General features: G+C 48.0%; 1 protein-coding gene and 3 non-coding genes across 4 annotated transcripts; all 4 read left to right on the top strand.

The window, feature by feature from the left end:
* Positions 1–545: 545 nt before the first annotated feature.
* On the top strand, positions 546–26217 carry LOC133420884 (F-box only protein 41-like). The gene is made up of 7 exons (XM_061710764.1): positions 546–758; positions 2969–3421; positions 6395–6474; positions 6854–6926; positions 7106–7303; positions 9373–9437; positions 26118–26217. The coding sequence occupies exons 1-7, from the start codon at positions 591–593 to the stop codon at positions 26215–26217; spliced, it is 1137 nt and encodes a 378-aa protein (XP_061566748.1). The 5' UTR covers positions 546–590.
* On the top strand, positions 12123–12196 carry trnat-ugu (transfer RNA threonine (anticodon UGU)). The gene has a single exon. It is a non-coding gene; the product is annotated as a tRNA-Thr (tRNA).
* On the top strand, positions 14707–14780 carry trnat-ugu (transfer RNA threonine (anticodon UGU)). The gene has a single exon. It is a non-coding gene; the product is annotated as a tRNA-Thr (tRNA).
* On the top strand, positions 21742–21813 carry trnaq-cug (transfer RNA glutamine (anticodon CUG)). The gene has a single exon. It is a non-coding gene; the product is annotated as a tRNA-Gln (tRNA).
* Positions 26218–26393: the final 176 nt, after the last annotated feature.

Genomic DNA, 26393 nt, shown 5'->3' on the forward strand with positions numbered 1-26393 from the left:
TAGTGTTTGTGACTAAGGGAGTTGTGTCTATTATTGTTCTGTTTGTCATGTATAATATATGTCTGTTATGTATTAAATGTTAATTTGTGTGTTGTGTGTTTGTCGGACCCCAGGAAGAATAGCTAACGCTGTTGCTAATGCTAATGGGGATCCTAAATAAAACAAAACAAATAAACGGGCGGAAAGGTTCCAGCGGTGGCTGATGGTCCCGGTGCTGAACCAGACCGGACTAACGAGTTCCAGCAGCTGCCCCTGCTGCCCCTGAGAGGGGGGGGGGGGGGTTGTGGGTCTGAAACCGAGGGGGGGCTAGCAGCCCCTCCACGCCCCAGACGCTCTTTTCTTCCCGCTCGTTCATGCGAGAGTGATTCTCTACGCTGACGATGACGCTCCGCTGAGCGATAACGTCACATGTCAGGCTCCGTCCTCGGATCCTCAGATCCTCAGATCCTCAGATCCTGGACCACCAAGGACCTGGACCTGGACCTGGACCTGGACCTGGACCTGGACCTGGACCTGGACCTGGACCCACGTGGACTCTGAGGACCACCGAGGTGGATCAGCGCTGCGACCCGGTTTCCCCCAGTGGAGTCATGTCCTCCCCCTCTTCCTCTTCCTCTTCCTCTTCCTCCTCGTCTTCCTCGGCGCTGTCCTACTTCTGTCCCCGCTGCGGGTTCCAGTCCCGGTTCCGGTCGGTTCCTGAGCTCCGGTTGCACCTGGTTCGCCGACACACCTACGAGACGCTGCTGCTGCTGTCGCAGGTAACCGGGTCTGGATCTGGATCAGGTCTGGGGGGTCTGGATCAGGTCTGGGGTGTCTGGATCAGGTCTGGATCAGGTCTGGGGGTCTGGATCAGGTCTGGATCAGGTCTGGATCAGGTCTGGGGGTCTGGATCAGGTCTGGATCAGGTCTGGGAGGTCTGGATCAGGTCTGGGGGGTCTGGATCAGGTCTGGATCAGGTCTGGGGGGTCTGGATCAGATCTGGGGGGTCTGGATCAGGTCTGGGGGTCTGGATCAGGTCTGGGGGGTCTGGATCAGGTCTGGGGTGTCTGGATCAGGTCTGGATCAGGTCTGGGGGTCTGGATCAGGTCTGGATCAGGTCTGGGAGGTCTGGATCAGGTCTGGGGGTCTGGATCAGGTCTGGATCAGGTCTGGATCAGGTCTGGGGGTCTGGATCAGGTCTGGATCAGGTCTGGGAGGTCTGGATCAGGTCTGGGGGGTCTGGATCAGGTCTGGATCAGGTCTGGGGGGTCTGGATCAGATCTGGGGGGTCTGGATCAGGTCTGGGGGTCTGGATCAGGTCTGGGGGGTCTGGATCAGGTCTGGATCAGGTCTGGGGGGTCTGGATCAGGTCTGGATCAGGTCTGGGGGTCTGGATCAGGTCTGGATCAGGTCTGGATCAGGTCTGGGGGTCTGGATCAGGTCTGGATCAGGTCTGGGGGGTCTGGATCAGATCTGGGGGGTCTGGATCAGGTCTGGATCAGGTCTGGGGGGTCTGGATCAGGTTTGGGGTGTCTGGATCAGGTCTGGGGGGTCTGGATCAGGTCTGGATCAGTTCTCATAAATTATGACTTTATTCTCATAATATTAAGACTTTATTCTTATAAATTACGACTTTATTCTCTTGTATTACGACTTTATTCTCATAAATTACGACTTTATTCTCGTAATGTTACGACTTTATTGTCCTAATATTACGACTTTATTCTCATAAATTACGACTTTATTCTCGTAATATTACGACTTTATTCTCGTAATTTTACGACTTTATTCTCGCAACATTATGACTTTATTCTTGTAATTTTACGACTTTATTCTCGTAATATTACGACTTTAACACCAGTTACTTTTTGCTACATGCTGTAACCATCCAAAAATCTGTAACGGTTGCTTTTTGTCATGGATTCATTGTTGCTTCCCTGACGTGGAATGATCTGCTGTGATAAGGCTTTAGAATCGAAGCCGTGGTTTATGCTCATTATACCACAGTTAACAACCAATCAGATCATTATACCACAGTTAACAACCAATCAGATCATTATACCACAGTTAACAACCAATCAGATCATTATACCACAGTTAACAACCAATCAGATCATTATACCACAGTTAACAACCAATCAGATCATTATACCACAGTTAACAACCAATCAGATCATTATACCACAGTTAACAACCAATCAGATCATTATACCACAGTCAACAACCAATCAGATCATTATACCACAGTCAACAACCAATCAGATCATTATACCACAGTTAACAACCAATCAGATCAATATACCACAGTTAACAACCAATCAGATCATTATACCACAGTCAACAACCAATCAGATCATTATACCACAGTTAACAACCAATCAGATCAATATACCACAGTTAACAACCAATCAGATTGCAGGATTTCACCTTTCTGTTTTCTAATGTTATGTTTATGTGTCAGAGAGCAGGGAGTGAGGGATCATGGGTAGTTGATGTGAGAATGTGGACGACATTTCGACTTTTTTCTCGACATTTCAACTTTTTTCTCGACATTTCGACTTTTTTCTTGAAATTGTACTTCAACGTTAATCGCAACATTTCGACGTTTTTCTCGACATTTCAACTTTTTTCTCGACATTTCCCCTTTTTTCTCAATTGTATTTCAACATTCTTGACATTTCAACTTTTTTCTCGACATTTCGACTTTTTTATTTAAAAAAAATTATCTTTAACACCAGCTACTTTTTGCTACCTGCTGTAACCATCAAAAAATCTGTAACGGTTGGTTGTTGTCACGGATACATTGTTGCTTCCCTGACGTGGAATGATCTGCTGTGATGAGGCTTTAGAATAGAAGCCGTGGTTTATGCTCATTATACCACAGTTAACAACCAATCAGATCATTATACCACAGCCAACAACCAATCAGGTTCAGGTCTGGTCTGCAGCATGGTGTCTATAATCACTCTAACTTCCTGTCCCCCTCCAGGCCCGGGTTCGGAGCTCCAGGCCCGGCGGGGCCCCCCTCCCCCTGCCGGCCCCCCCAGGGTCGCAGAACCAGGACTCTGGGGGGGCGGGTTCCTGGTTCCAGGTGTTCGGTTCCTCGGCCAGCGCCGGGTCCCTGGTCCGGTTCCCCGGGGGGGGCCTCTGGGGGCCCCTGGACCTGGGGGGGCCCCTGGGGGGGCTCCTGGGGGGGGGCCTTGGACCAGGTCTGGACCTGGGTCTGGGACCAGGTCTGGACCTGGGTCTGGGACCAGGTCTGGACCAGAAACTGGCCAGGACCCTGGCCGACGTGGAGGAGAGAGTGAGGCGGCGGGTGAGCCGGCTGGAGGCGGAGCTACGGAGGAGGGAGGCGGAGCTTCAGCGGCAGAGGCGGGACGCGGCGAAGCTGAGGATCGAGAAGAAGGAGGCCGAGGAGCAGGTGGAGCAGCTGGCCAGACAGGTGAGGGGGGGGACAGGTGAGGGGGGGGCGGAGCATCTAGACAAGTGAGGGGGGGAGGAGGCGGAGTGGGCAGCGCACCTGTCAGGTTATGGTTTTTACTACCTGTTTGTGCTTGTGTGCTTTTGTGCGAGCTAATGTGTTTGTGTTGCTCTTGTTCTTCATTTATGTTGTTTGTTTACACTGCAAAAACTCAAAATCTTACCAGGAATATTTGTCTTATTTCTAGTTAAAATGTCTCATTTTTAGTCCAAAAAAATCTCATTAGACTTAAAACAAGACTCATCACTGGAAAAAACAACAATTTTTGGGTGCTTCAAGTAGATTTTCACTTAAAATAAGTAGAAAAATCTGCCAGTGGAACAAGATTTTTTTGCTTGTAATGGGGGGGGATAGATCGTGTACCACTGGCAGATTTTTCTACTTATTCCAAGTTAAAATTTACTTGAAACAGGTGAAAATTGTCAAATAACAAGTTATTTTTCTGATAATGACTCTTGTTTTAAGTGTAATGTGATTTTTTTTTTTTACTAAAAATGAGATATTTTAACTAGAAATAAGACAAATATTCCTGGTAAGATTTTGAGTTTTTGCAGTGTATTTGTATCGTTTATTTCATATGGATCCAAACAGTTAATAATTATTATTTTCTCCATGTTCCGCTCCCTGGCTTCCTTGTTTAAGGCATCTTTTTTTTGCGTTCCGTCTGTTCACTCTGTGCTGCTACACTGCTACTACACTGCTACCACACTGCTACTACACTGCTACCACACTGTTAATACAGCTACTACACTGCTACTACTACTGCTACCACACTGCTACTACACTGCTACTACACTGCTACCACACTGCTACTACACTGCTACCACACTGCTACTACACTGCTACTACACTGCTACTACACTGCTACTACACTGCTACTACACTGCTACTACACTGCTACTACTGCTACCACACTGCTACTACTGCTACTACACTGCTACTACTGCTACTACACTGCTACTACACTGCTACTACACTGCTACCACACTGCTACTACACTGCTACTACTGCTACTACACAGCTACCACACTGCTACTACTGCTACTACACTGCTACTACACTGCTACTACTGCTACCACACTGCTACTACACTGCTACCACACTGCTACTACTGCTACTACACTGCTACTACTGCTACTACACTGCTACCACACTGCTACTACTGCTACTACACTGCTACTACTGCTACTACACTGCTACTACTGCTACTACACTGCTACCACACTGCTACTACTGCTACTACACTGCTAAAACACTGCTACTACACTGCTACTACTGCTACTACACTGCTACCACACTGCTACTACTGCTACTACACTGCTAAAACACTGCTACCACACTGCTACTACACTGCTACTACTGCTACTACACTGCTACCACACTGCTACTACTGCTACTACACTGCTACTACTGCTACTACACTGCTACTACTGCTACTACACTGCTACTACACTGCTACTACACTGCTACTACACTGCTACTACTGCTACTACACTGCTACCACACTGCTACTACTGCTACTACACTGCTAAAACACTGCTACCACACTGCTACTACACTGCTACTACTGCTACTACACTGCTACCACACTGCTACTACTGCTACTACACTGCTACTACTGCTACTACACTGCTACTACTGCTACTACACTGCTACTACTACTGCTACTACACTGCTACTACTGCTACTACACTGCTACTACACTGCTACCACACTGCTACTACGCTGCTACTACACTGCTACTACTACTGCTACTACACTGCTACTACTGCTACTACACTGCTACTACACTGCTACCACACTGCTACTACACTGCTACTACACCACTACTACTACTACACTGCTACTACACTGCTACTACACTACTACTACACTGCTACTACACTGCTACTACTACTACTACTACTACACTGCTACTACTGCTACTACACTGCTACCACACTGCTACTACTGCTACTACACTGCTAAAACACTGCTACTACACTGCTACTACTGCTACTACACTGCTACCACACTGCTACTACTGCTACTACACTGCTAAAACACTGCTACCACACTGCTACTACACTGCTACTACTGCTACTACACTGCTACCACACTGCTACTACTGCTACTACACTGCTACTACTGCTACTACACTGCTACTACTGCTACTACACTGCTACTACTGCTACTACACTGCTACTACACTGCTACTACACTGCTACTACTGCTACTACACTGCTACTACTACTGCTACTACACTGCTACTACTGCTACTACACTGCTACTACACTGCTACCACACTGCTACTACGCTGCTACTACACTGCTACTACTACTGCTACTACACTGCTACTACTGCTACTACACTGCTACTACACTGCTACCACACTGCTACTACACTGCTACTACACTACTACTACTACTGCACTGCTACTACACTGCTACTACACTGCTACTACTGTACACCCCTACTACACTGCTACCACACTGCTGCTACACTGCTACTACTGTACACCCCTACTACACTGCTACTACACTGCTACTGCTACTACACTGCTAACACACTGCTACCAAAATGCTACTACACTGCTGTTTGTTTACACTCATGAGGCTGACAACATGGCCGCTGCCTCCCAGAATGCAACTTGGCGACCAAGCCCTATTAATTGGAGTTATGTCATGGTTTTACTAATTGTTTGTACTTTGTGCTCTAGTGTTTTAGTGTGTTCTCTTTCAATGTTTTATATATATATATGCCATCAACCTGCCAGTGACTGCAGATGTAAATTAAGCTGTTTGGCTAAATCTGGCACATTTACATGATGGACTCAAGTGCTCATGTTAATTAATGTGCGTTGTCCCTTTTTTAATAAATAAATGAAATGAAATGAAATGTCCAGACAGGTGAGGGGGACAGGAAGTGAGTGTGATCCCTGGTGTCCTCCTGCAGGTGGTGGTTGCCATGGAGATTACGGAGCGTCTGAAGGACGATCTGGACGGGAAGCAGAAGGAGCTGGAGCAGAACCAGAGGTACCGGTTCTGGTTACACTGTCTGACGGGACGGAAACATCGTAGTTCAGGGGTTTTCAACCGGGGATCCGCGACCCCTAGGGGGGCCGCGGAGGTACTGCAGGGGGTCCTCCAACTTCAAAAGAAATAAAGGCAATTTTAACCAAAATAATTAGTGAGAGTTAAAAAAAAAATAAATAAATAAATAAATATATATATATATATATAGGATTGAGAAAACTCCATTAACAGTCAATAATAAATTAATTGCAAAATTGACTTGGCTATTTTGGACCGATGGTTCCTGATGGGACCAATGGTTCCTGATGGGACCGATGGTTCATTGTGGGATCGATGGTTCCTGGTGGGACCGATGGTCTGACAGGTGTGTGTTTTCCAGGCAGATGGACGACATGGAGAGTTTTCTGAGGGCGACGGCGGAGAGAGAAGCTGAGGCCAAATCCAGACTCCAGGTCTGTTCTAATTGATAAAATATATACAAATATGGTGTTCATGTTTCAACCTGATGGTTCCAGGTGTTCATGTTTCTACCTGATGGTTCCAAGTGTTCATGTTTCTACCTGATGGTTCCAGGTGTTCATGTTTCTACCTGATGGTTCCAGGTTTTCATGTTTCTACCTGATGGTTCCAGGTGTTCATCGAGACGCTGCTGGATCGAGCCGACCGCGCAGAGACGCAGCTGCTGCTGCTTAGCCGCGGCTATGGGTACGGCTACGACAGGTGCGGCTACGGCTACGACAGGTGCGGCTACGACAGGTCGGCCCGCAGCCTGGATGGCAGCGCGACCGACATCATCACCGACAAGCTGCAGGAAACCATTGGCAACAGAGTAGGAATCTGTGGTTCCTTCTGCTCCTTCATTAATAATAATAATAATAATAATAATAATAATAATAATAATAATATTAATAATAATAATAATAATAATAATAATAATAATAATAATAATAATAATAACTTTAATTCCAGGTGGAGACAACTTTAGTTATTATTATTATTATTATTATTATTATTATTATTAGGGCCCGAGCACCTTCAGTGCGAAGGCCCTATTGTATCTGTAGGAATTTTTTTTCTTTCTTTCTTTCTTTTTTCTTCTGACGAAAGGAGGGCCTTTTCCCCCCCCTAAACGTGCCCAAAAAGTCACCAAATTTTGCATGCAAGTCAGGCCTGGCGAAAAATTTGATATTTAATGGTTTACATTAATGGGCGTGGCAAAATGGCTCAACAGCGCCCCCCGGAAAACTTTGTGCCTCAAGCCCCACAATATGGTTTGACGTACATGCACGAAAATCGCTACACACCTGTATCAGTACACAACTTAAAGAAAAGTCTCTTGGCGACATGGCCGAAACCGAACAGGAAGTCAGCCATTTTGAATTAATCGTGTCACTTTGGCGCAATTTATGCCATTCCTTTGGCAGTTAATACGGCCCGAACCGTTACGTGCCCCCAAGTGTGTTATACATCAAAATGTGCGTCTCCATCCTGCGACAACACGCATTACTTTTCTCTTACAAAAGCGTTACCGTGGCGACGCTAGACGCCAAAAAGCGCGCCCACCCTTCATCTGGTTGGTTCAGACAGAAAAAACTTTCCGCCTCAAGCCCCATAATACGGTTTGACGTACATGAACGAAAATCGGTACACACCTGTATCATGTCGCAACTTAAAGAAAAGTCTCTTGGCGCCATGGCCGAAACCGAACAGGAAGTCGGCCATTTTGAACATTCTGAATTAATCACGTAATTTTGGAGCAATATGAGCCATTCCTTCGAGAATTAATACGGCCCGAACCGTAAAGTGCACCCAGGTGTGTTATACATCAAAATGTGCGTCTCTATCCTGCGACTACGTGCATTACTTTTCTCTTTCAAAAGTGTTACCGTGGCGACACTAGACGCCAAAAAGCGCGCCCCCCTTCATCTGATTGATCCATATTTGATAGTTCCCCAAAAGTCACCATATTTTGCATGCAAGGCAGGCCTGGCGATAAATTTGATATTTCATGGTTTGCATTAATGGGCGTGGCAAAATGGCTCAACAGCGCCCCCCGGAAAACTTTGTGCCTCAAGCCCCACAATATGGTTTGACATACATGCACGAAAATCGGTACACACCTGTATCATGTCGCAACTTAAAGAAAAGTCTCTTGGCGCCATGGCCGAAACCGAACAGGAAGTCGGCCATTTTGAATTAATTGTGTAATTTTGGCGCAATTTATGCCATTCTTTCGGCAATTAATACGGCCCGAACCGTAACGTGCACCCAGGTGTGTTATACATCAAAATGTGCGTCTTCATCTTGCGACTACGCGCATTACTTTTCTCTTTCAAAAGTGTTACCGTGGCGACGCTAGACGCCAAAAAGCGTGCCCCCCTTCATCTGATTGGTCCATATTTGATAGTTCTCCAAAAGTCACCAAATTTTGCATGCAAGCCAGGCTTGGTGATAAATTAGATTTTTCATGGTTTGCATTAATGGGCGTGGCCTAACGGCTCAACAGCGCCCCCTAGAATACTTTTCTCTGCCATAACTTTTGAAAGGTTTGACATAGAGAGTTGTGGGTGGTGTCATGGGACTCGGTATTGAGTCCTTGACCTTCATTGGCCTGAATTAGCCCCGCCCCTTCTTCTGATTGGTTGTCCCTTTTTTCTGCTATATCTTTTGAATGGTTTGACATAGGAAGTCGTGGGTGGTGTCGTTTCTGATATGCTTATGGGGGGCGGTGGCCGTGAGTGCGAGGGCCCGTTCATCGCTGCTTGCAGCTTTAATTATTATTATTATTATTATTAATAATAATAATAATAAAATAAAAAATAATATTAATAATAATAATACTATTATTAATACTATTATTTACTCTTTCACACTGTCTTCTCCTCCTTCTCCGTCCAGAGAAGTTCCAGCGTCTCCAACTCCTGCAGGCTGGAAGATCAGATATTCAGTCACCATCTCTGCAGGTACCTGTGTTACACCTATACTACACCTGTAAAACACCTGTACTACACCTGTACTACACCTGACCTACCACACACTCACCTGTTAGCACGTTAGCACGTTCAGATCCACAGATTTACTTCTCCGAACAATAAAATGTAAAAACTAAAAGTCACAGAACAACAGTGGCGGATTTTAGTTTCCAGCAAAATCCCACCAGTAGCTAATATGGCTAATATAGGCCATGTAGTGTTAGCGTTAGCATGATAAAGCGGTTGGTTTTAAAATCATGAAGCATGTCATCTTAAGTTAGCTTTACAATGCTAAACTATATCATAACTACAACCATGCTAAAATTTGTGTGATTTTAAATGTAGAATGCTAAAGGACATGGCACATATGTGTTAGCTGTAGCATGCTAAAGGTAATGGCACATATGTGTTAGCTGTAGCATGCTAAAGGTCATGACACATATGTGTTAGCTGTAGCATGCTAAAGGACATGACACATGTGTGTTAGCTGTAGCATGCTAAAGGACATGACACATGTGTGTTAGCTGTAGCTTGCTAAAGGTCATGACACTTATGTGTTAGCTGTAGCATGCTAAAGGTCATGACACTTATGTGTTAGCTGTAGCATGCTAAAGGTCATGACACGTATGTGTTAGCTGTAGCATGCTAAAGGTCTTGTTCCAGTTCAGATCTTTTTATCTGATGCTTTTGTTGTGAAAGGGGCAAGAGAAACCTCCGCCACCACAGCACCGAGGAAGAGGAGGGGGAGGAAGAAGAGGAGGAGGAGGAAGAAGAGAAGGAGGAAGAGGAGGAGGAAGAAGAGAAGGAGGAAGAAGAGGTGGAGGAGTAAGAGGGGGAAGAGGAGGAACAGGAGGAAGATTAAGGAGAGAGGGAGGAAGAGGAGGAAGAGGAGGACGAGGAGGAAGAGGAGGAGGAAGAAGAGGAGGAAGAGGAGGTGGAGGAGGAGGAAGAGGAGGAGGAAGATGGCAAACACACCTGGATCATGTTCTTCAGGTAAATCCCCTCCATCTTTGTTCTACATGTCCTTTCGTCTTCCTTCCTGTTTCACAATAAAAGCCCCAAAACCCTGGATCCGGACCCTGCTAATTAGTTTTGAGCTAAGAATAAGAAATAAACAAGAAAGAAACTAAAAAGAAACTAAGAAATTAATTTAAATTAAATTGTGTATAAAGATTAAAATTTTACATCTAAATTAGCACTGTCTGCTAATTAGCTTTGAGCTCCAACTCTTCATCCAGCTCTTCCTTCAGCTCTTCCGGGGGAGTCCGAGGCGTTCCCAGGCCGAGAGCCATAGTCTCTCCAGAGTGTCCTGGGTCTTCCCTGGGGTCTCCTCCCGGTGGGACATGCCTGGAACACCTCCCTAGGGAGGTGGGACATGCCTGGAACACCTCCCTAGGGAGGCGTCCAGGAGGATCCGGTACAGATGCGCAAGCCCCCTCAGCTGACTCCTCTCAATGTGAAGGAGCAGCGGCTCGACTCCGAGCTCCTCCCGGGTGACCGAACTCCTCACCCTATCTCTAAGGGAGGAAACTCATCTCTAAGGGAGCGTCCAGGCACCCTGCGGAGGAAACTCATCTCTAAGGGAGCGTCCAGCCACCCTGCGGAGGAAACTCATCTCTAAGGGAGCGTCCAGCCACCCTGCGGAGGAAACTCATCTCGGTCGCTTGTATCCGCGATCTTGTCCTTTCGGTCACTACCCAAAGTTCATGACCATAGGTGAGGGTAGGTGCGTAGATTGACCGGTAAATCGAGAGCTTCTTCTTTCGACTCAGCTCCCTCTTCACCACGACGGTCCGGTACATCGACCGCATAACTGCGGACGCTGCACCGATCCGTCTGTCAATCTCACGCTCCATCGTTCCCTCACTCGTGAACAAGACCCCGAGATACTTGAACTCCTCCACCTGAGGCAGGACTTCTCCACCCACCCGGAGAAAGCATGCCACCCTTTCCCGGTGGAGAACCATGGCCTCGGTTTTGGAGGTGCTGATTCTCATCCCTGCCGCGTCGCACTCGGCCTCAAACCGCCCCAGCACATGCTGAAGGTCCCGGTCCGATGAAGCCAACAGGACAACATCATCTGCAAAAAGCAGAGATGAAATCCTGAGGTTCCCAAACCGGATCCCCTCCGGCCCCTGGCTGCGCCTAGAAATCCTGTCCATAAAAATGATGAACAGGACCGGTGACAGAACTGTCAGTATGTGAGGCCCCAGTTGTTCATGATAGGAGAAATCACCATGGAGACGAGTTGACGGAGATTTGCGTGCTGCACTAAAATAAAATAAACTTTTGGTAATCTCAAGCACACCGATTTTGTTGTTTGTTTAGGATCTGTACTTTACTTTGTCCAATTTATAAAATTCCACAATAGGGGAAAGAAAAAAAAAAGAATAACATCTAGCACTGGCATGGCAGCACCTGTGTCCAACTGGTCTCACAGCAGGTTATGTTAATATTTGAGGCTGCGGTTGTTTCTGGTAAGAAAACGCACCATGGAGACGAGGTAACTGAGAGGTTAAGTTGATGGACTGCTGATCCATTCTGCTCTCTACACAGAAGTTGGACAAGTTAGTGCTCTGAACATCGTACAGCGAGGTGGAATGAAGCTGCTTCATGGTATAATGAACTGGATGTGTCAATTAGTTGTTGTTTTTTTTGTTTGGACTCTTTCACAGAGGCCCTGTGGCTTAGTTGGTCAAAGCACCTGTCTTGTAAACAGGAGATCCTGGGTTCAAATCCCAGCAGAGCCTCTAAACCTAACTGTCTTGGGATGACAGAAAGATGTGAGATATCTCAATCCCAGTTCTGGTAAGTGTGTATTACTTTCTCTGTTTAACTATAGCAGAGTAATTGAATGCAATTGACCAAATTTTCTCGACCATGACATGAAAAGTTTGCTGCCGGGTACACGATGGACTCCTGGGAGAAGTGGAGGATCGTGCTTCTGTCCATACTGCCACTCGAGGATGTTGAAGATTCCTGCATAATTGTATTTCTGACTTTTGGAGCTGGCTGTGGTTTTTGCCTGGTACCCATGAGAGCATCTTTGAAAAGTACAGCTTTTACCAGTCAACAACACCAGCTTGATAATTCTCTTCCTGAGCATTTATTTGAACACTATTCTGCTTTCAGGTTCATTCAGTAAAAAAAAAAAAAAAAAAAAATTCATATGTGGAGGAGCAGCATTTGGATCAGTGGGAGCTCTCCAGCCTCTCCACAGCCCTGGTGGCCTAATGGATAAGGCACTGGCCTCCTAAGCCAGGGATTGTGGATTCGAGTTCCACCTAAGCTGGCAATGCTTAAAATTTGCTCAATGCAAGACTGAGTTAATATCTTCAGATCCTAATTTCAATACAGCAACTTTTGCTCATTCATTCATTACTGATTGAACCTCAGAAGCTGATTTTTTTATACTTACCATGCTTGTTGTTTCTATTGTCAAACGAATTTGACACCTTTGGACATTTTAATGCCTTTTATATATTTAATTTCTTTGATGAATTGACTCTTTCTAGGTCATGTTCTCTGCAGGGTCTCATACAGTACATAGAGTTCTTTATGATTATTCAGATGTTACTGTGGTAAGTTTGTTCATTCAGATCATAGTGATCCAGGGCTGGTTTGTAACATCTTGAGTTACATGCACAGTCTCCGTAACCAAGTAGAGACCTTTTTAGGTGAAGTCACACTCAGGGAGTAACTGACTGTCAGACACACCACGTACAGAAATACAAGAAGAGTTGGAGGAGTTTCTCACCTTGTGGCACAAGGGAATAACAGAAAAGTATTAAAGTCATAAAACTGACTAAAAGGAGAGGAACCAGACATGAAACTTAAACTTAAACTTTATTTATTTATATAGCACCGTATCATACATTTAAGAATTGCAACACATGATGCTTTACATGCAGAATAAAATGACAATCAGAAAACACACCCATACGACCTTCAATGTGATGTTCTTGTCTTATCAGGCTACATGTCATTTCTCCACTTCACCACCAAGGTTGAACTATGGATGTCATAAAAACATTTTGTTGTTGTTTTTTTGTGCTTTGTAAATTATATCTTGCTTTGTAAATGATGCTTTATTATGTCATAAGACCAATGCAAACAAGTATCTTAAGTGTGTCCATCGAGCTACATTATGCGTGAAAACCATAATGAGGTTATGCATAAAAAGGGTTCATATAGAAATATAGATCTAGAAATGAATCTATCATGTAAATAAGCTGAAATCTATAAGGTTCTTTTTCTTTCTTGATTTATTTTATCCCAAAGATATAAGAGGAGATTAGCTGAAGTTTGAAATGTGTAACATCAAACTCCTAACAGCTCTAAGATTGGCTGAGTTGTGGCTTTTATCTACTGGACGCTGAATTCTACCTTCCGATCACCAAATCCACGGCTCTGTAACGTTAGGTCCTCTCGTACGTTGGTGGTGTCTCTCCAAACCCAGGAAAGTCAAAATACATTTTTCTTATAAGTTAGTTGTCAATTTTTGTTTAGTAGCCTGCATTACTTTCAATGTTTTTAATATACATATGCCTCCGGGTTTTGGGCCCAGCAGCTTCCGCTGCGCCACTCTGCTGTACAACCAGGTTGTGACTCAGACCAGTACTCGAGTTGTAAAAGAAGATCAGGGGGGATGGTGGATTTTATCATATGGGGACAGATAATTTGTGCTGATTAAAAATAATATAATATATTACAAATAATAGCAGTGACCAAAACAGCTGCAGAAATACTGCAGGAATGACATAGCAGCAGTTAAATGCAGCCTTCTGTAAGCTTTAAATATCCACTGGGCTTACATCAAATACATCAAAACACAACAATAAAAAACACTTTTCTGAACTTATCAATATGACTCTGTCCTTCACAGGATAAGTAACATGGATCACTGCAAAAACTCACAATCTTAACAAGAATATTTGTCTTATTTCTAGTTACAATGTCTCATTTTAGTAAAAAAATCTCATTACACTTAAAACAAGACTAATCACTGGAAAAAACAACAATTTTCACCTGTTTCAGGTAGATTTTCACTTGAAATAAAGAGATTTTTTTGCTTGTAATAAGAAGATAAAACTTGTCACTTTCCTACTTATTTCAAGTTAAAATTTACTTGAAACAGGTGAACATTGTCAAATAAGTTATTTTTCTGGTGTTGATGTGAGGTGAAATAAAGCTGCGTCAGAGGTAGAACGGACCTTTCTGTCAACAGGGTTTTTATAACAAGTTGAAGACATGTGTTGAGGGTCCTGTGGCTTAGTTGGTCAAAGCGCCTGTCTTGTAAACAGGAGATCCTGGGTTCAAATCCCAGCAGAGCCTTTAAACTCATGAAGACAAAAGTAAGGATGTAACTCCTGTGATGTTTAAAACCACATACTTTGTGGAAAAAAGTATCAATTTTCTGGGTTTTCCACATGGTTGGATAAAGTCTTCTCCTCTCTTTAAGAGGAAACTGTTTGTCAACACTTACAATGTTTCTCAGTGTAGTAAGTGCTTCATGTAACATTTCCTAAAGGCCCTGACACACCAAGCTAAAAATCGGCCGTCGGACCGTCGGTGTGCGTCTGTCGGGCTAGTTTCCCCGGTGTGTCCCGCACGTTGTCACAGGTTGGGCGCCCGTCGGGACCTTTTCAGCCGATTCGACATGTTGAATCGGCGTCGGCGGGTCAGTCAAACAGCTCACTGTGATTGGCCGTTCAGGTAGCGAATCAGTGCACGAGAAGAGAAACAGAAGTGACGAAAGTAAACAAACGGCGAAGGATAAGAGGACCATGGATGTATTATATTAGAAGAGGACACACAGGCTGTATCAGAATTCGGATCCCCAACCTGGGCTCAGTTTATCCAAATAACGCCTGTTAAGAAATTTGATCCGATGTTTCGGGGATCAGAAGAGCCGCCGGCCCCGGGGGCACCAGCAGCTGTTACCATGGTAACAGCAGCAGCTCACGGCCGGGGAGACAGACATGATCGCCAGGTCAACCTGCCGTCGTCCCAGGGAGAAACCTGCAGCTCTGTGGAGAATTACCGCTGGCTGAAATAAATCATTTAGGAAGATAAATGTTGGTTTAATAGTTGAAATCTAACAGTTGTAGCTGTCACGTTAGTTTGTCTGAATATAAAGTGAAGCTTCATGTTTTTACTAGATAGATAGAACTTTATTCATCTATCTAGTAAAAAAAGAAAACATGAAGCTTCACTTTATATTCAGACAAAACTACAAACTACAGACAAAACAAAAAAGCTACTGTTAGATAATTATATATATATATATATATATAACCTCCAGTACTACAAAAATCAGGGGGGATGGTGTATTTGATCATATGGGGACAGATAATTTGTGCTGATTACAAATAATATAATATATTACAAATAATAGCAGTGACCAAAACACCTGCAGAAATACTGCAGGAATGACATAGCAGCAGTTAAAGTGTATATATATATATATATATATATATATATATATATATATATATATATATATATATATATATATATATATATATATATATATATATATATATATATATATATATATGTATGTGTATATATATGTATACTTGCTTTTTATTGCACTTGTGTTTTCTCAATAAAGTTTTGGAAAAAAAGTGCTTCCCAGAGCTTCCGGTTTTTCCCTTGTTTTTGAGTGAATACAGACTACCGCTGCCTGCTGGTATGGAGGGGAATTACCTCTCACGCATGCGCAGAACATACGTGCTAGTCAGGCCGTCGGGTGTCGTCTTTGTAGTGTGTTCAAAGAGCCCGACCCACCCCGACACACCCCGACCCACCCCGACCCACCCCGACACAGCCCGACCCACCCCGACACAGCCCGACACAGCCCGACACAGCCCGACACAGCCCGACACAGCCCGACCCACCCCGACCCACCCCGACACAGCCCGACCCATCCCGACACAGCCCGACCCACCCCGACACAGCCCGACCCACCCCGACACAGCCCGACCCATCCCGACACAGCCCGACCCACCCCGACCCACCCCGACACAGCCCGACACAGCCCGACCCACCCCGACCCACCCCGACCCACCCCGACCCACCCCGACACACCCCGACACAGCCCGACCCACCCCGACACAGCCCGACCCACCCCGACACAGCCCGACACACCCCGACACACCCCGACACAGCCCGACACACCCCGACCCACCCCGACACACCCCGACACAGCCCGACCCACCCCGACACACCCCGACCCACCCCGACCCACCCCGACACACCCCGACCCACCCCGACACAGCCCGACCCACCCCGACACAGCCCGACCCACCCCGACACAGCCCGACCCACCCCGAAACAGCCCGACCCAGCCCGACACAGCCCGACCCACCCCGACACAGCCCGACCCACCCCGACACACCCCGACCCACCCCGACCCACCCCGACCCACCCCGACACACCCCGACCCACCCCGACCCACCCCGACCCACCCCGACCCAGCCCGACACAGCCCGACCCACCCCGACACAGCCCGACACAGCCCGACCCACCCCGACCCACCCCGACCCACCCCGACACAGCCCGACACAGCCCGACCCACCCCGACCCACCCCGACCCAGCCCGACACAGCCCGACACAGCCCGACCCACCCCGACCCACCCCGACCCAGCCCGACACAGCCCGACACAGCCCGACCCACCCCGACCCACCCCGACCCAGCCCGACACAGCCCGACACACCCCGACCCACCCCGACACAGCCCGACCCACCCCGACCCACCCCGACACACCCCGACACAGCCCGACACACCCCGACACAGCCCGACACAGCCCGACCCACCCCGACCCAGCCCGACACACCCCGACACACCCCGACCCACCCCGACACAGCCCGACACACCCCGACCCAGCCCGACCCACCCCGACCCACCCCGACACAGCCCGACCCACCCCGACCCACCCCGACACAGCCCGACACACCCCGACCCACCCCGACACAGCCCGACCCACCCCGACCCACCCCGACACACCCCGACACAGCCCGACACACCCCGACACACCCCGACCCAGCCCGACACACCCCGACACAGCCCGACACAGCCCGACCCACCCCGACCCAGCCCGACACACCCCGACACACCCCGACCCACCCCGACACAGCCCGACACACCCCGACCCAGCCCGACCCACCCCGACCCACCCCGACACAGCCCGACCCACCCCGACCCACCCCGACACAGCCCGACACACCCCGACCCACCCCGACACAGCCCGACCCACCCCGACCCACCCCGACCCAGCCCGACACAGCCCGACACAGCCCGACACAGCCCGACCCACCCCGACACACCCCGACCCAGCCCGACACAGCCCGACACACCCCGACCCAGCCCGACACACCCCGACACAGCCCGACCCAGCCCGACACACCCCGACCCAGCCCGACACACCCCGACCCAGCCCGACACACCCCGACACAGCCCGACCCACCCCGACACACCCCGACCCAGCCCGACACACCCCGACACAGCCCGACACACCCCGACCCAGCCCGACCCAGCCCGACACAGCCCGACCCACCCCGACACACCCCGACCCAGCCCGACACACCCCGACCCACCCCGACCCACCCCGACACAGCCCGACACAGCCCGACCCACCCCGACACAGCCCGACCCACCCCGACCCACCCCGACACAGCCCGACCCACCCCAACACACCCCGACACAGCCCGACCCACCCCGACCCACCCCGACACACCCCGACACAGCCCGACCCACCCCGACCCACCCCGACACACCCCGACCCAGCCCGACACAGCCCGACCCACCCCGACACAGCCCGACACACCCCGACACAGCCCGACACAGCCCGACACACCCCGACCCACCCCGACCCATCCCGACACAGCCCGACCCACCCCGACACAGCCCGACCCACCCCGACCCACCCCGACCCACCCCGACACAGCCCGACACACCCCGACACACCCCGACCCACCCCGACACACCCCGACCCACCCCGACACAGCCCGACCCACCCCGACACACCCCGACACACCCCGACACACCCCGACCCAGCCCGACACAGCCCGACCCACCCCGACACAGCCCGACACAGCCCGACACAGCCCGACACACCCCGACACAGCCCGACCCACCCCGACACAGCCCGACACAGCCCGACACAGCCCGACACACCCCGACACAGCCCGACCCAGCCCGACACAGCCCGACCCACCCCGACCCACCCCGACACAGCCCGACACACCCCGACCCACCCCGACCCAGCCCGACACAGCCCGACACAGCCCGACCCACCCCGACCCACCCCGACCCAGCCCGACACAGCCCGACACAGCCCGACCCACCCCGACCCACCCCGACCCAGCCCGACACAGCCCGACACACCCCGACCCACCCCGACACAGCCCGACCCACCCCGACCCACCCCGACACACCCCGACACACCCCGACACAGCCCGACACAGCCCGACCCACCCCGACCCAGCCCGACACACCCCGACACACCCCGACCCACCCCGACACAGCCCGACACACCCCGACCCAGCCCGACCCACCCCGACCCACCCCGACACAGCCCGACCCACCCCGACCCACCCCGACCCAGCCCGACACACCCCGACCCAGCCCGACACAGCCCGACACACCCCGACCCAGCCCGACACACCCCGACCCACCCCGACCCACCCCGACACAGCCCGACCCACCCCGACACACCCCGACCCAGCCCGACACACCCCGACCCACCCCGACCCACCCCGACACAGCCCGACCCACCCCGACACACCCCGACCCAGCCCGACACACCCCGACACAGCCCGACACACCCCGACCCAGCCCGACCCAGCCCGACACAGCCCGACCCACCCCGACACACCCCGACCCAGCCCGACACACCCCGACCCACCCCGACCCACCCCGACACAGCCCGACACAGCCCGACCCACCCCGACACAGCCCGACCCACCCCGACCCACCCCGACACAGCCCGACCCACCCCAACACACCCCGACACAGCCCGACCCACCCCGACCCACCCCGACACACCCCGACACAGCCCGACCCACCCCGACCCACCCCGACCCACCCCGACCCACCCCGACACAGCCCGACCCACCCCGACCCAGCCCGACACAGCCCGACCCACCCCGACACAGCCCGACACACCCCGACACAGCCCGACACAGCCCGACACACCCCGACCCACCCCGACCCATCCCGACACAGCCCGACCCACCCCGACACAGCCCGACCCACCCCGACCCACCCCGACCCACCCCGACACAGCCCGACCCACCCCGACCCACCCCGACACAGCCCGACACACCCCGACCCACCCCGACACAGCCCGACACACCCCGACACACCCCGACCCACCCCGACACACCCCGACCCACCCCGACACAGCCCGACCCACCCCGACACAGCCCGACACAGCCCGACCCACCCCGACACAGCCCGACCCACCCCGACACAGCCCGACCCACCCCGACACAGCCCGACACACCCCGACACAGCCCGACCCAGCCCGACACAGCCCGACCCACCCCGACACAGCCCGACACAGCCCGACACAGCCCGACACACCCCGACACAGCCCGACCCAGCCCGACCCACCCCGACCCACCCCGACCCACCCCGACACAGCCCGACACACCCCGACACACCCCGACACACCCCGACACAGCCCGACACAGCCCGACACAGCCCGACCCACCCCGACACACCCCGACACAGCCCGACACACCCCGACACAGCCCGACCCGAGACAGGCGACGCGAGCCGACACAGCAGTCGGCAGAGAGCGGGCGACGTCGGGTTGGTGTGTCAGGGCCTTAAGCAGTAGAAAGCAGACTGAACTGACATCACATTTTAACAGCCCTCATTCATATTGAGATGATTGTTGTTGCTCATAAGGGAACAGTCGTTGGCTGACCGTCACTGCTAGGGTTCTTGAGAAAGCTTTGATCCAGTCAGGAGTGGGTACAAAGAGAGAGATCTGTTCATTCAAATGTAAATGACAATTGTCATTATCAATCCTCTCCAAGTCTATGGTCTCTTTTTAAGAGTATAAGCTAAGGGACAGATGGAGGTAAGTAGCTTGTGATATTGAAGAAACTATCATCAAATAGTTACTTTCCCTGACATGGAGACTGCTCATCTGGTCGTAATGCTGGAAAACTGTGACGTCTCCTGCAGCTGTTTGACGGGGATTCAATTCCCAGCCCTTGCAGCAAACATGAGGGCGTTAAGAGTTCTCTTAACGCTGGGGGAAAGTTAGCAGTCTTTATGAAAATGAACTCAAACAGTCAACACCTACATCTACATGGACAACAATACTCTGATCGTAATCAGATAAAATATGTTTCTGTTTTGTTGAAGTGGAGATAGCAGCTGGGTTTCAGCTAAACATGCGGTGAAGTAGCAGGAGAATGCTAGAGACAGACAGGTGGGAGGTGGACGGGTCCAGCATCTCCTGGTGCCGGAGGAGACGATGATGGAGCATTAGCAAAACCATGAATGAGGTGGAAGATGAGACCTCCATCTATCTGGATCTCCTTCTGCCTGAAGCCTGTTCTTCTTCCTCCCTGATCGGACATCTCTCACATTGTTCTGAAAAGAAAAGGTCAGCAATGGCTCTGTGGCACAATGGTAGCGTGTCTGACTCCAGATCAGAAGGTTGTGTGTTAAAACTCACATCAGGATCATAATGAAGTTTCCGTTTGTTTTATCCTCACAAATTCACCAACCAGACTAACTTTAGCTGCAACAGAAAACTTTCATATGTACCTGGAATTATTCAAGTCTGCACAATCACCTGGCTTGATGAAAGGAGGAACAAAAGATGATCTTTAAACAAAACGATTTTCATTTGTTCATCAGGAGACGCAAGGCAGGTTTATTTGTATACCACATTTCATGTACGATTTAAAGTGCTTTGATAAAAACATTTTAAAAAATTAGGATAAAAATATGTGTCAAAGTGATAAAGTAAAATCATCCCATTCAATCATCCACTCGGCCACTTGGTGCAGCCACATTTCTGTTCTTCCATCATTCTAGCTGTTTGTCCATCCATCCGTGCTGGGCCTCCTGTAATGTAAAACAGTTAAATAACACAATAGCAGCGTGAATAACGCTGCTACAGTGCAGCACCTGGAAGTCTCAGTAACTATCATGGATGGACACACATCTGCTGGATTCTGTGTTTTCTTCACAGTTCATGATGTCGTGTTGAGGTCAATAAAGACTGTACAGAAGAACAACTAACAAAACCACTCACGTTGTCTGGTTCCATGGTGTGATGGTTAGCACTCTGGACTCTGAATCCAGAAATTTGAGTTCAAATCTCAGTGGAACCTGCAAGCTGATTTGATGTTTAAGGATTTAATGGTCATGCTATATGCAATCTTCTCACTTACTGAAAATTACACAGGTATAAAAGCCTTTAAAGTGTGCCACATGAAGAAAAAGCAATGTTAGAAAGAGGAGCAAACAGACAGATAAACACATGGACATATTTCGTGGTATTCTTCCATTAAAGAAAGAAAAACCCATATTTCTCCCTGAAATAACTTAACTATATATTCCTAACATTAACGTTTAAGGTTTTATTTATGAAAATAAAACATTTGTTTTGAATTTTTCTGTTTTCAACAGAATCATTTAATAAAACAAACTCCTAAAACTCTCCTGGAAAAAAAATTATTGTGAAAAACAATAATTGTAAAACTGTATTTATATTTCCTGAAAAATGTTACAAAGAGGAGAGTTAAAGCCAGTAAGCAGCTTGAACCAGCAGTAAAACAATAAAAAAACAACTAAATGTGAATGTCCTTCAAATGAGGTTTCGTCAACCCTATTTTCCCCATTTAGCCAATGCAAGATATTTAACTTGGATTAATCTTTGTTGCAGTGTGCTTGTCTCTTCTGGTGTGTCTATCCTGGGCTGAGCTCTTGCACCTCCCTAGATCAAAACCTTCACATGTTAAAAAACTTGTCCAAAGGTTCAACCACTAACTCTGCTGTTAGAAAAAACTCACAGCACCTGGTATTCCCAGGCGGTCTCCCCTCCAAGTACTAACCGGGCTCACGCGGGCTTGGCTTCCAAAATCAGGCTAAATTGATACTAATGGGCCCAAAGAGTGCCAGGGACCACAGGCCAGCACGCAGCACCCGAAGCTCCGGCCTGCAAACATGCACAAAGGAGAAAAAAGGGGGGCCAGCACAAGAAACTACAGGAGCGCTGGACAAAAATTATGGCTATGAGATATTTATAATAAATAAAAATGGAAATGGAGAAGAGAGGAAGGGAAGAGGAGAGGAGAAGAAGGGTGAGAGGCACCGCCCAGCGGATCATGTCGGTGCCCCCCTGCAGCATAGGCCTTTAGCAGCATATCTACCACCAAGCTATATTTGAGACTAACTATTATAGTCTTGTTCTATAGCTGCAACTATGACTACTGACTCTAACACACTAGAGTTTACACTACCTAGAGATTTACCAACACCAGCTAGAGGTTTACTAAACACTAACTATAGGCTTTACTAAACAGAAAGGTTTTAAGTTTAGTTTTAAAGGTGGAGGTGGTGTCAGCCTCCTTAACCCAGATTGGAAGTTGTTTCCATAGCAATGGTGCCTGATAGCAGAACGCCCGCCCTCCAATTCCTACATTTGGATACTCTATGAACTATGAGTAAACCTGCACTCCGAGAACGGAGAGCTCTGACAGGAACATAAGGCACTATCAGGTCTTGCAAATAATGCGGAGCTAGGCCGTTTTAGGCTTTATATGCAAGTAATAAAATTTTAAATTGGATTCTGAATTTTACTGGTGAACCAGTGGAGCGACGCTAACACTGGAGAGACGTGGTCTCGCCTGCTGATTTTTTGTCAGCACTCGCGCTGCTGCATTTTTGCAAGTTTCAAGCGGCAACGCTTTTTCTTGTTTCGGCGCTGCTGAAAAGTATATTAGGAACCGCGAGCAGCTATGAAGTGACCGACAGCCTGGTGGATCTGGTCGTTCCTTATCGCTCGTCTAGATCCCTTTTTAATTCTCCCCTCAGCCACCAGGTTTATGAACATCTGCACCTCAGAGTTGGATCATGAAACAGACTTTTGCGCTGCCATTGTTTGTCGATTAACAGGAACAGGAAAATTAACAGGAAGTCTGTGTCAGAGTCGCTCTTTGGCTGATTTCCGCCTCCTGACTCAGACGTCTGACTCCAACCACCCGACCAATCGGTGGCCTGTAGTGTGATTATGTCAGATGCAGCCGACACAGCCGCTTAGAACCTCAGCAGTACAGGTACAGAAAAAGTATCTACTCTGCACGTTAGACCCCTAGTGGAAAAGAACCAAACCGAGGCGAGGCGAGTCGGGCTGAGTAGTGTCTCTGTGTTTTAACCCTGAGAAATAGGAGACCTCTTGACCTCCACTTCACCGGCTTGTTCTGGTGAACTCCATGCAAACTGGTTGGCTGCTCTCCTTGCAACAGTACTAGATTTGATGTCCAGCACCTACCTGTTGATGTGAGAAGGAATAGTGATATAGAATAGAGGGTAAATTGAAAATGTAGGTGCAAATTATCGTATGATAAAGAAGAAAAGAACCATATGAAAAAGACTATATATCTAAATGTCTGTGTGTAGTGAGAAGACGTCCCTTTTAATTCAAGATCACCACCCTCATCTGGTGGACAGAAGGTAAATTTTCTCTGGCTCCATCTGGTAGGCAGAAGGTACATTATTACACTAAAGGTAAACTTCCTCTGGCTCCATCTGGTGGACAAAGTCTGTACATTCAATTATTTATTCAAATAGCTTAAAAAAAGAAAGGCAGATATACACTTTAACTAGATACAACTGAGCTTTGCTATCGGTCACAGAACGACTTTCCACATAAAACCTGCAAAATAAAGTAAATAAAATTAAAAAAAGAAACAAATTAATCAAAAATGCACACGTACACAGCAATAATTAATTCATATCTGAAAGATAAATACATTTGTAAAATAAAACAAGCCAAACAAGAATCTCCCCTGACTGGATGTCATACCATTGGCAATGATCTCAATAAATAGTCCCCCTATATATGCCGATGAAAATCCCTGCTTAAGTTGAAAACATCTTATGGCTAAAGCCCTAAATTGGTTTGATGGCATAGCTTGGTCGACTGCTCCAGTCAAGAGGCATTCCTGTTTATTAATTTAATTAAAAAAAAATGTCTCTCTTTTGTCCATAAGATAAGGCCAGTATATTAATTTGATCCTGTGCTGTGATTTTAAAATAAAGTTGTGCTGTACTGGTGATATGCTACAGTAGGCTACGGTATAACCGTGTGATCCCCACCTTCCAGATACCGTCTTAGTTAGTGAGCACACCTGTACATATACCTCCCTGAAACACCATGTGACTAACACCCAGTGCAACACACACTCAAGTGGATACATAAAGACTAAATAAATAAATAAGACGAACAAACCTAAACTAAAGTGACTATAAATGGCTCCTACAATTACTCTAACCGTCCTTCTACGTCCTGTTTTATAGGACGCTGAAATATTTGTCTGGGAGAAATATTACATCCATCTTGTCTTTTTTCATTTTGCCAATAATCTTATTACTTTTAACTGGGTTAAGGACACCCTTCACATTATAAGAAACCAGTTTAAGTGACACTTTGCGGCATAGATCAAGTAACAGATATGGTTTTTATATCCCCCAAACTCTAAGAAAACTTTCTTTAGTACTTACTGTACAGGTTTTGGATGTTGTGCTAGTATGTTTGGAATAATCCTCGTTCAGGAGCTGAGCAAAGCCTTCAAACATTCAAGACTGGATAAACAGTGCCAAATGAAATGTTGGGGTCACTTGATTAATTTAATCAAATTCAAGACAGCAATAACAATGTACAAGGCACACAACCAGCTGCTCCCACGCTGTGTCCTGGATTATTCCAGGTGAGGGAAAGCAGGAACTAAGGGGCTATGGCATTTTTGAGCAGAAATGGCCGAGAACAAAAAAAATGTCAAGGTGTATCAGTGTCGAAGGGGTGAAACTAGCCTGGATGAGAAACTAAAAAAAGTCGCTCAATTTACAAATTTAAAAAAAATTATGAATGTAAAATAATAGATAAATATAGAACACTAATATAAATTATCTTGATATTAAATATCCAACTGTCTAAATTATGCTGTCCTCAATCGTGAGTGACCACATTTATTTTCTTCTCTTCTTTGTTCATTTTCTTTGTTTTGTTCGTTCGTTTCGTTTTCCTCTTATTAGTATCTTTTTTCCTTTTCTGTAGTTTGCCTTTTGTTGAAAAGGATAGGAAAAATAAGCCATGAGGCTTCAGCCTATATATATATATATATATATATATATATATATATATATATATATATATATATATATATATTTATACCTGTGTGTATACATATACAGTGTGTATATGCAAACATCTTTAATGTAAATGACCAAAACAAAAAAAAATAAACTTGGTATGGGAGGCTCTCTTCCCGGGACATTTCCCTGGTGCAGGTTGGTCCCTGTCCCTGCAGTTCCTCCAAGGCAGTGCGCCAGGCGAAGGTGGCTTCCTGCTCTGGCTCTCCACTGTTCTCACCGTTGACATAGATCTCACTGCATACGTCTTTCTGTTCTTCAGTGGGACAGGTCCTCAGGTCACCAGGCGCTCCAGCCACGTCCTGTTACCAGGGCGGGTTCTGACCCACGTACCAAGGACTTTCGGACACACTCTTGCATAATAACAGTAAAGCTGGTTCTGATGTAAAGGACACTGGGATCCTATTTATACGAATATCAGTTACGTCTTTCTGAAGGTGCCTACATCTTATAAATGATATCACAACATTTTCATCTGACATTTCCCGTCATTATGAAACCCAATTTTCATATTCGTATCCTCGTGGAAGTCCACTGT

Source organism: Cololabis saira, chromosome 20, assembly GCF_033807715.1.
Source record: "Cololabis saira isolate AMF1-May2022 chromosome 20, fColSai1.1, whole genome shotgun sequence".
Lineage (NCBI taxonomy): Eukaryota > Metazoa > Chordata > Actinopteri > Beloniformes > Belonidae > Cololabis > Cololabis saira.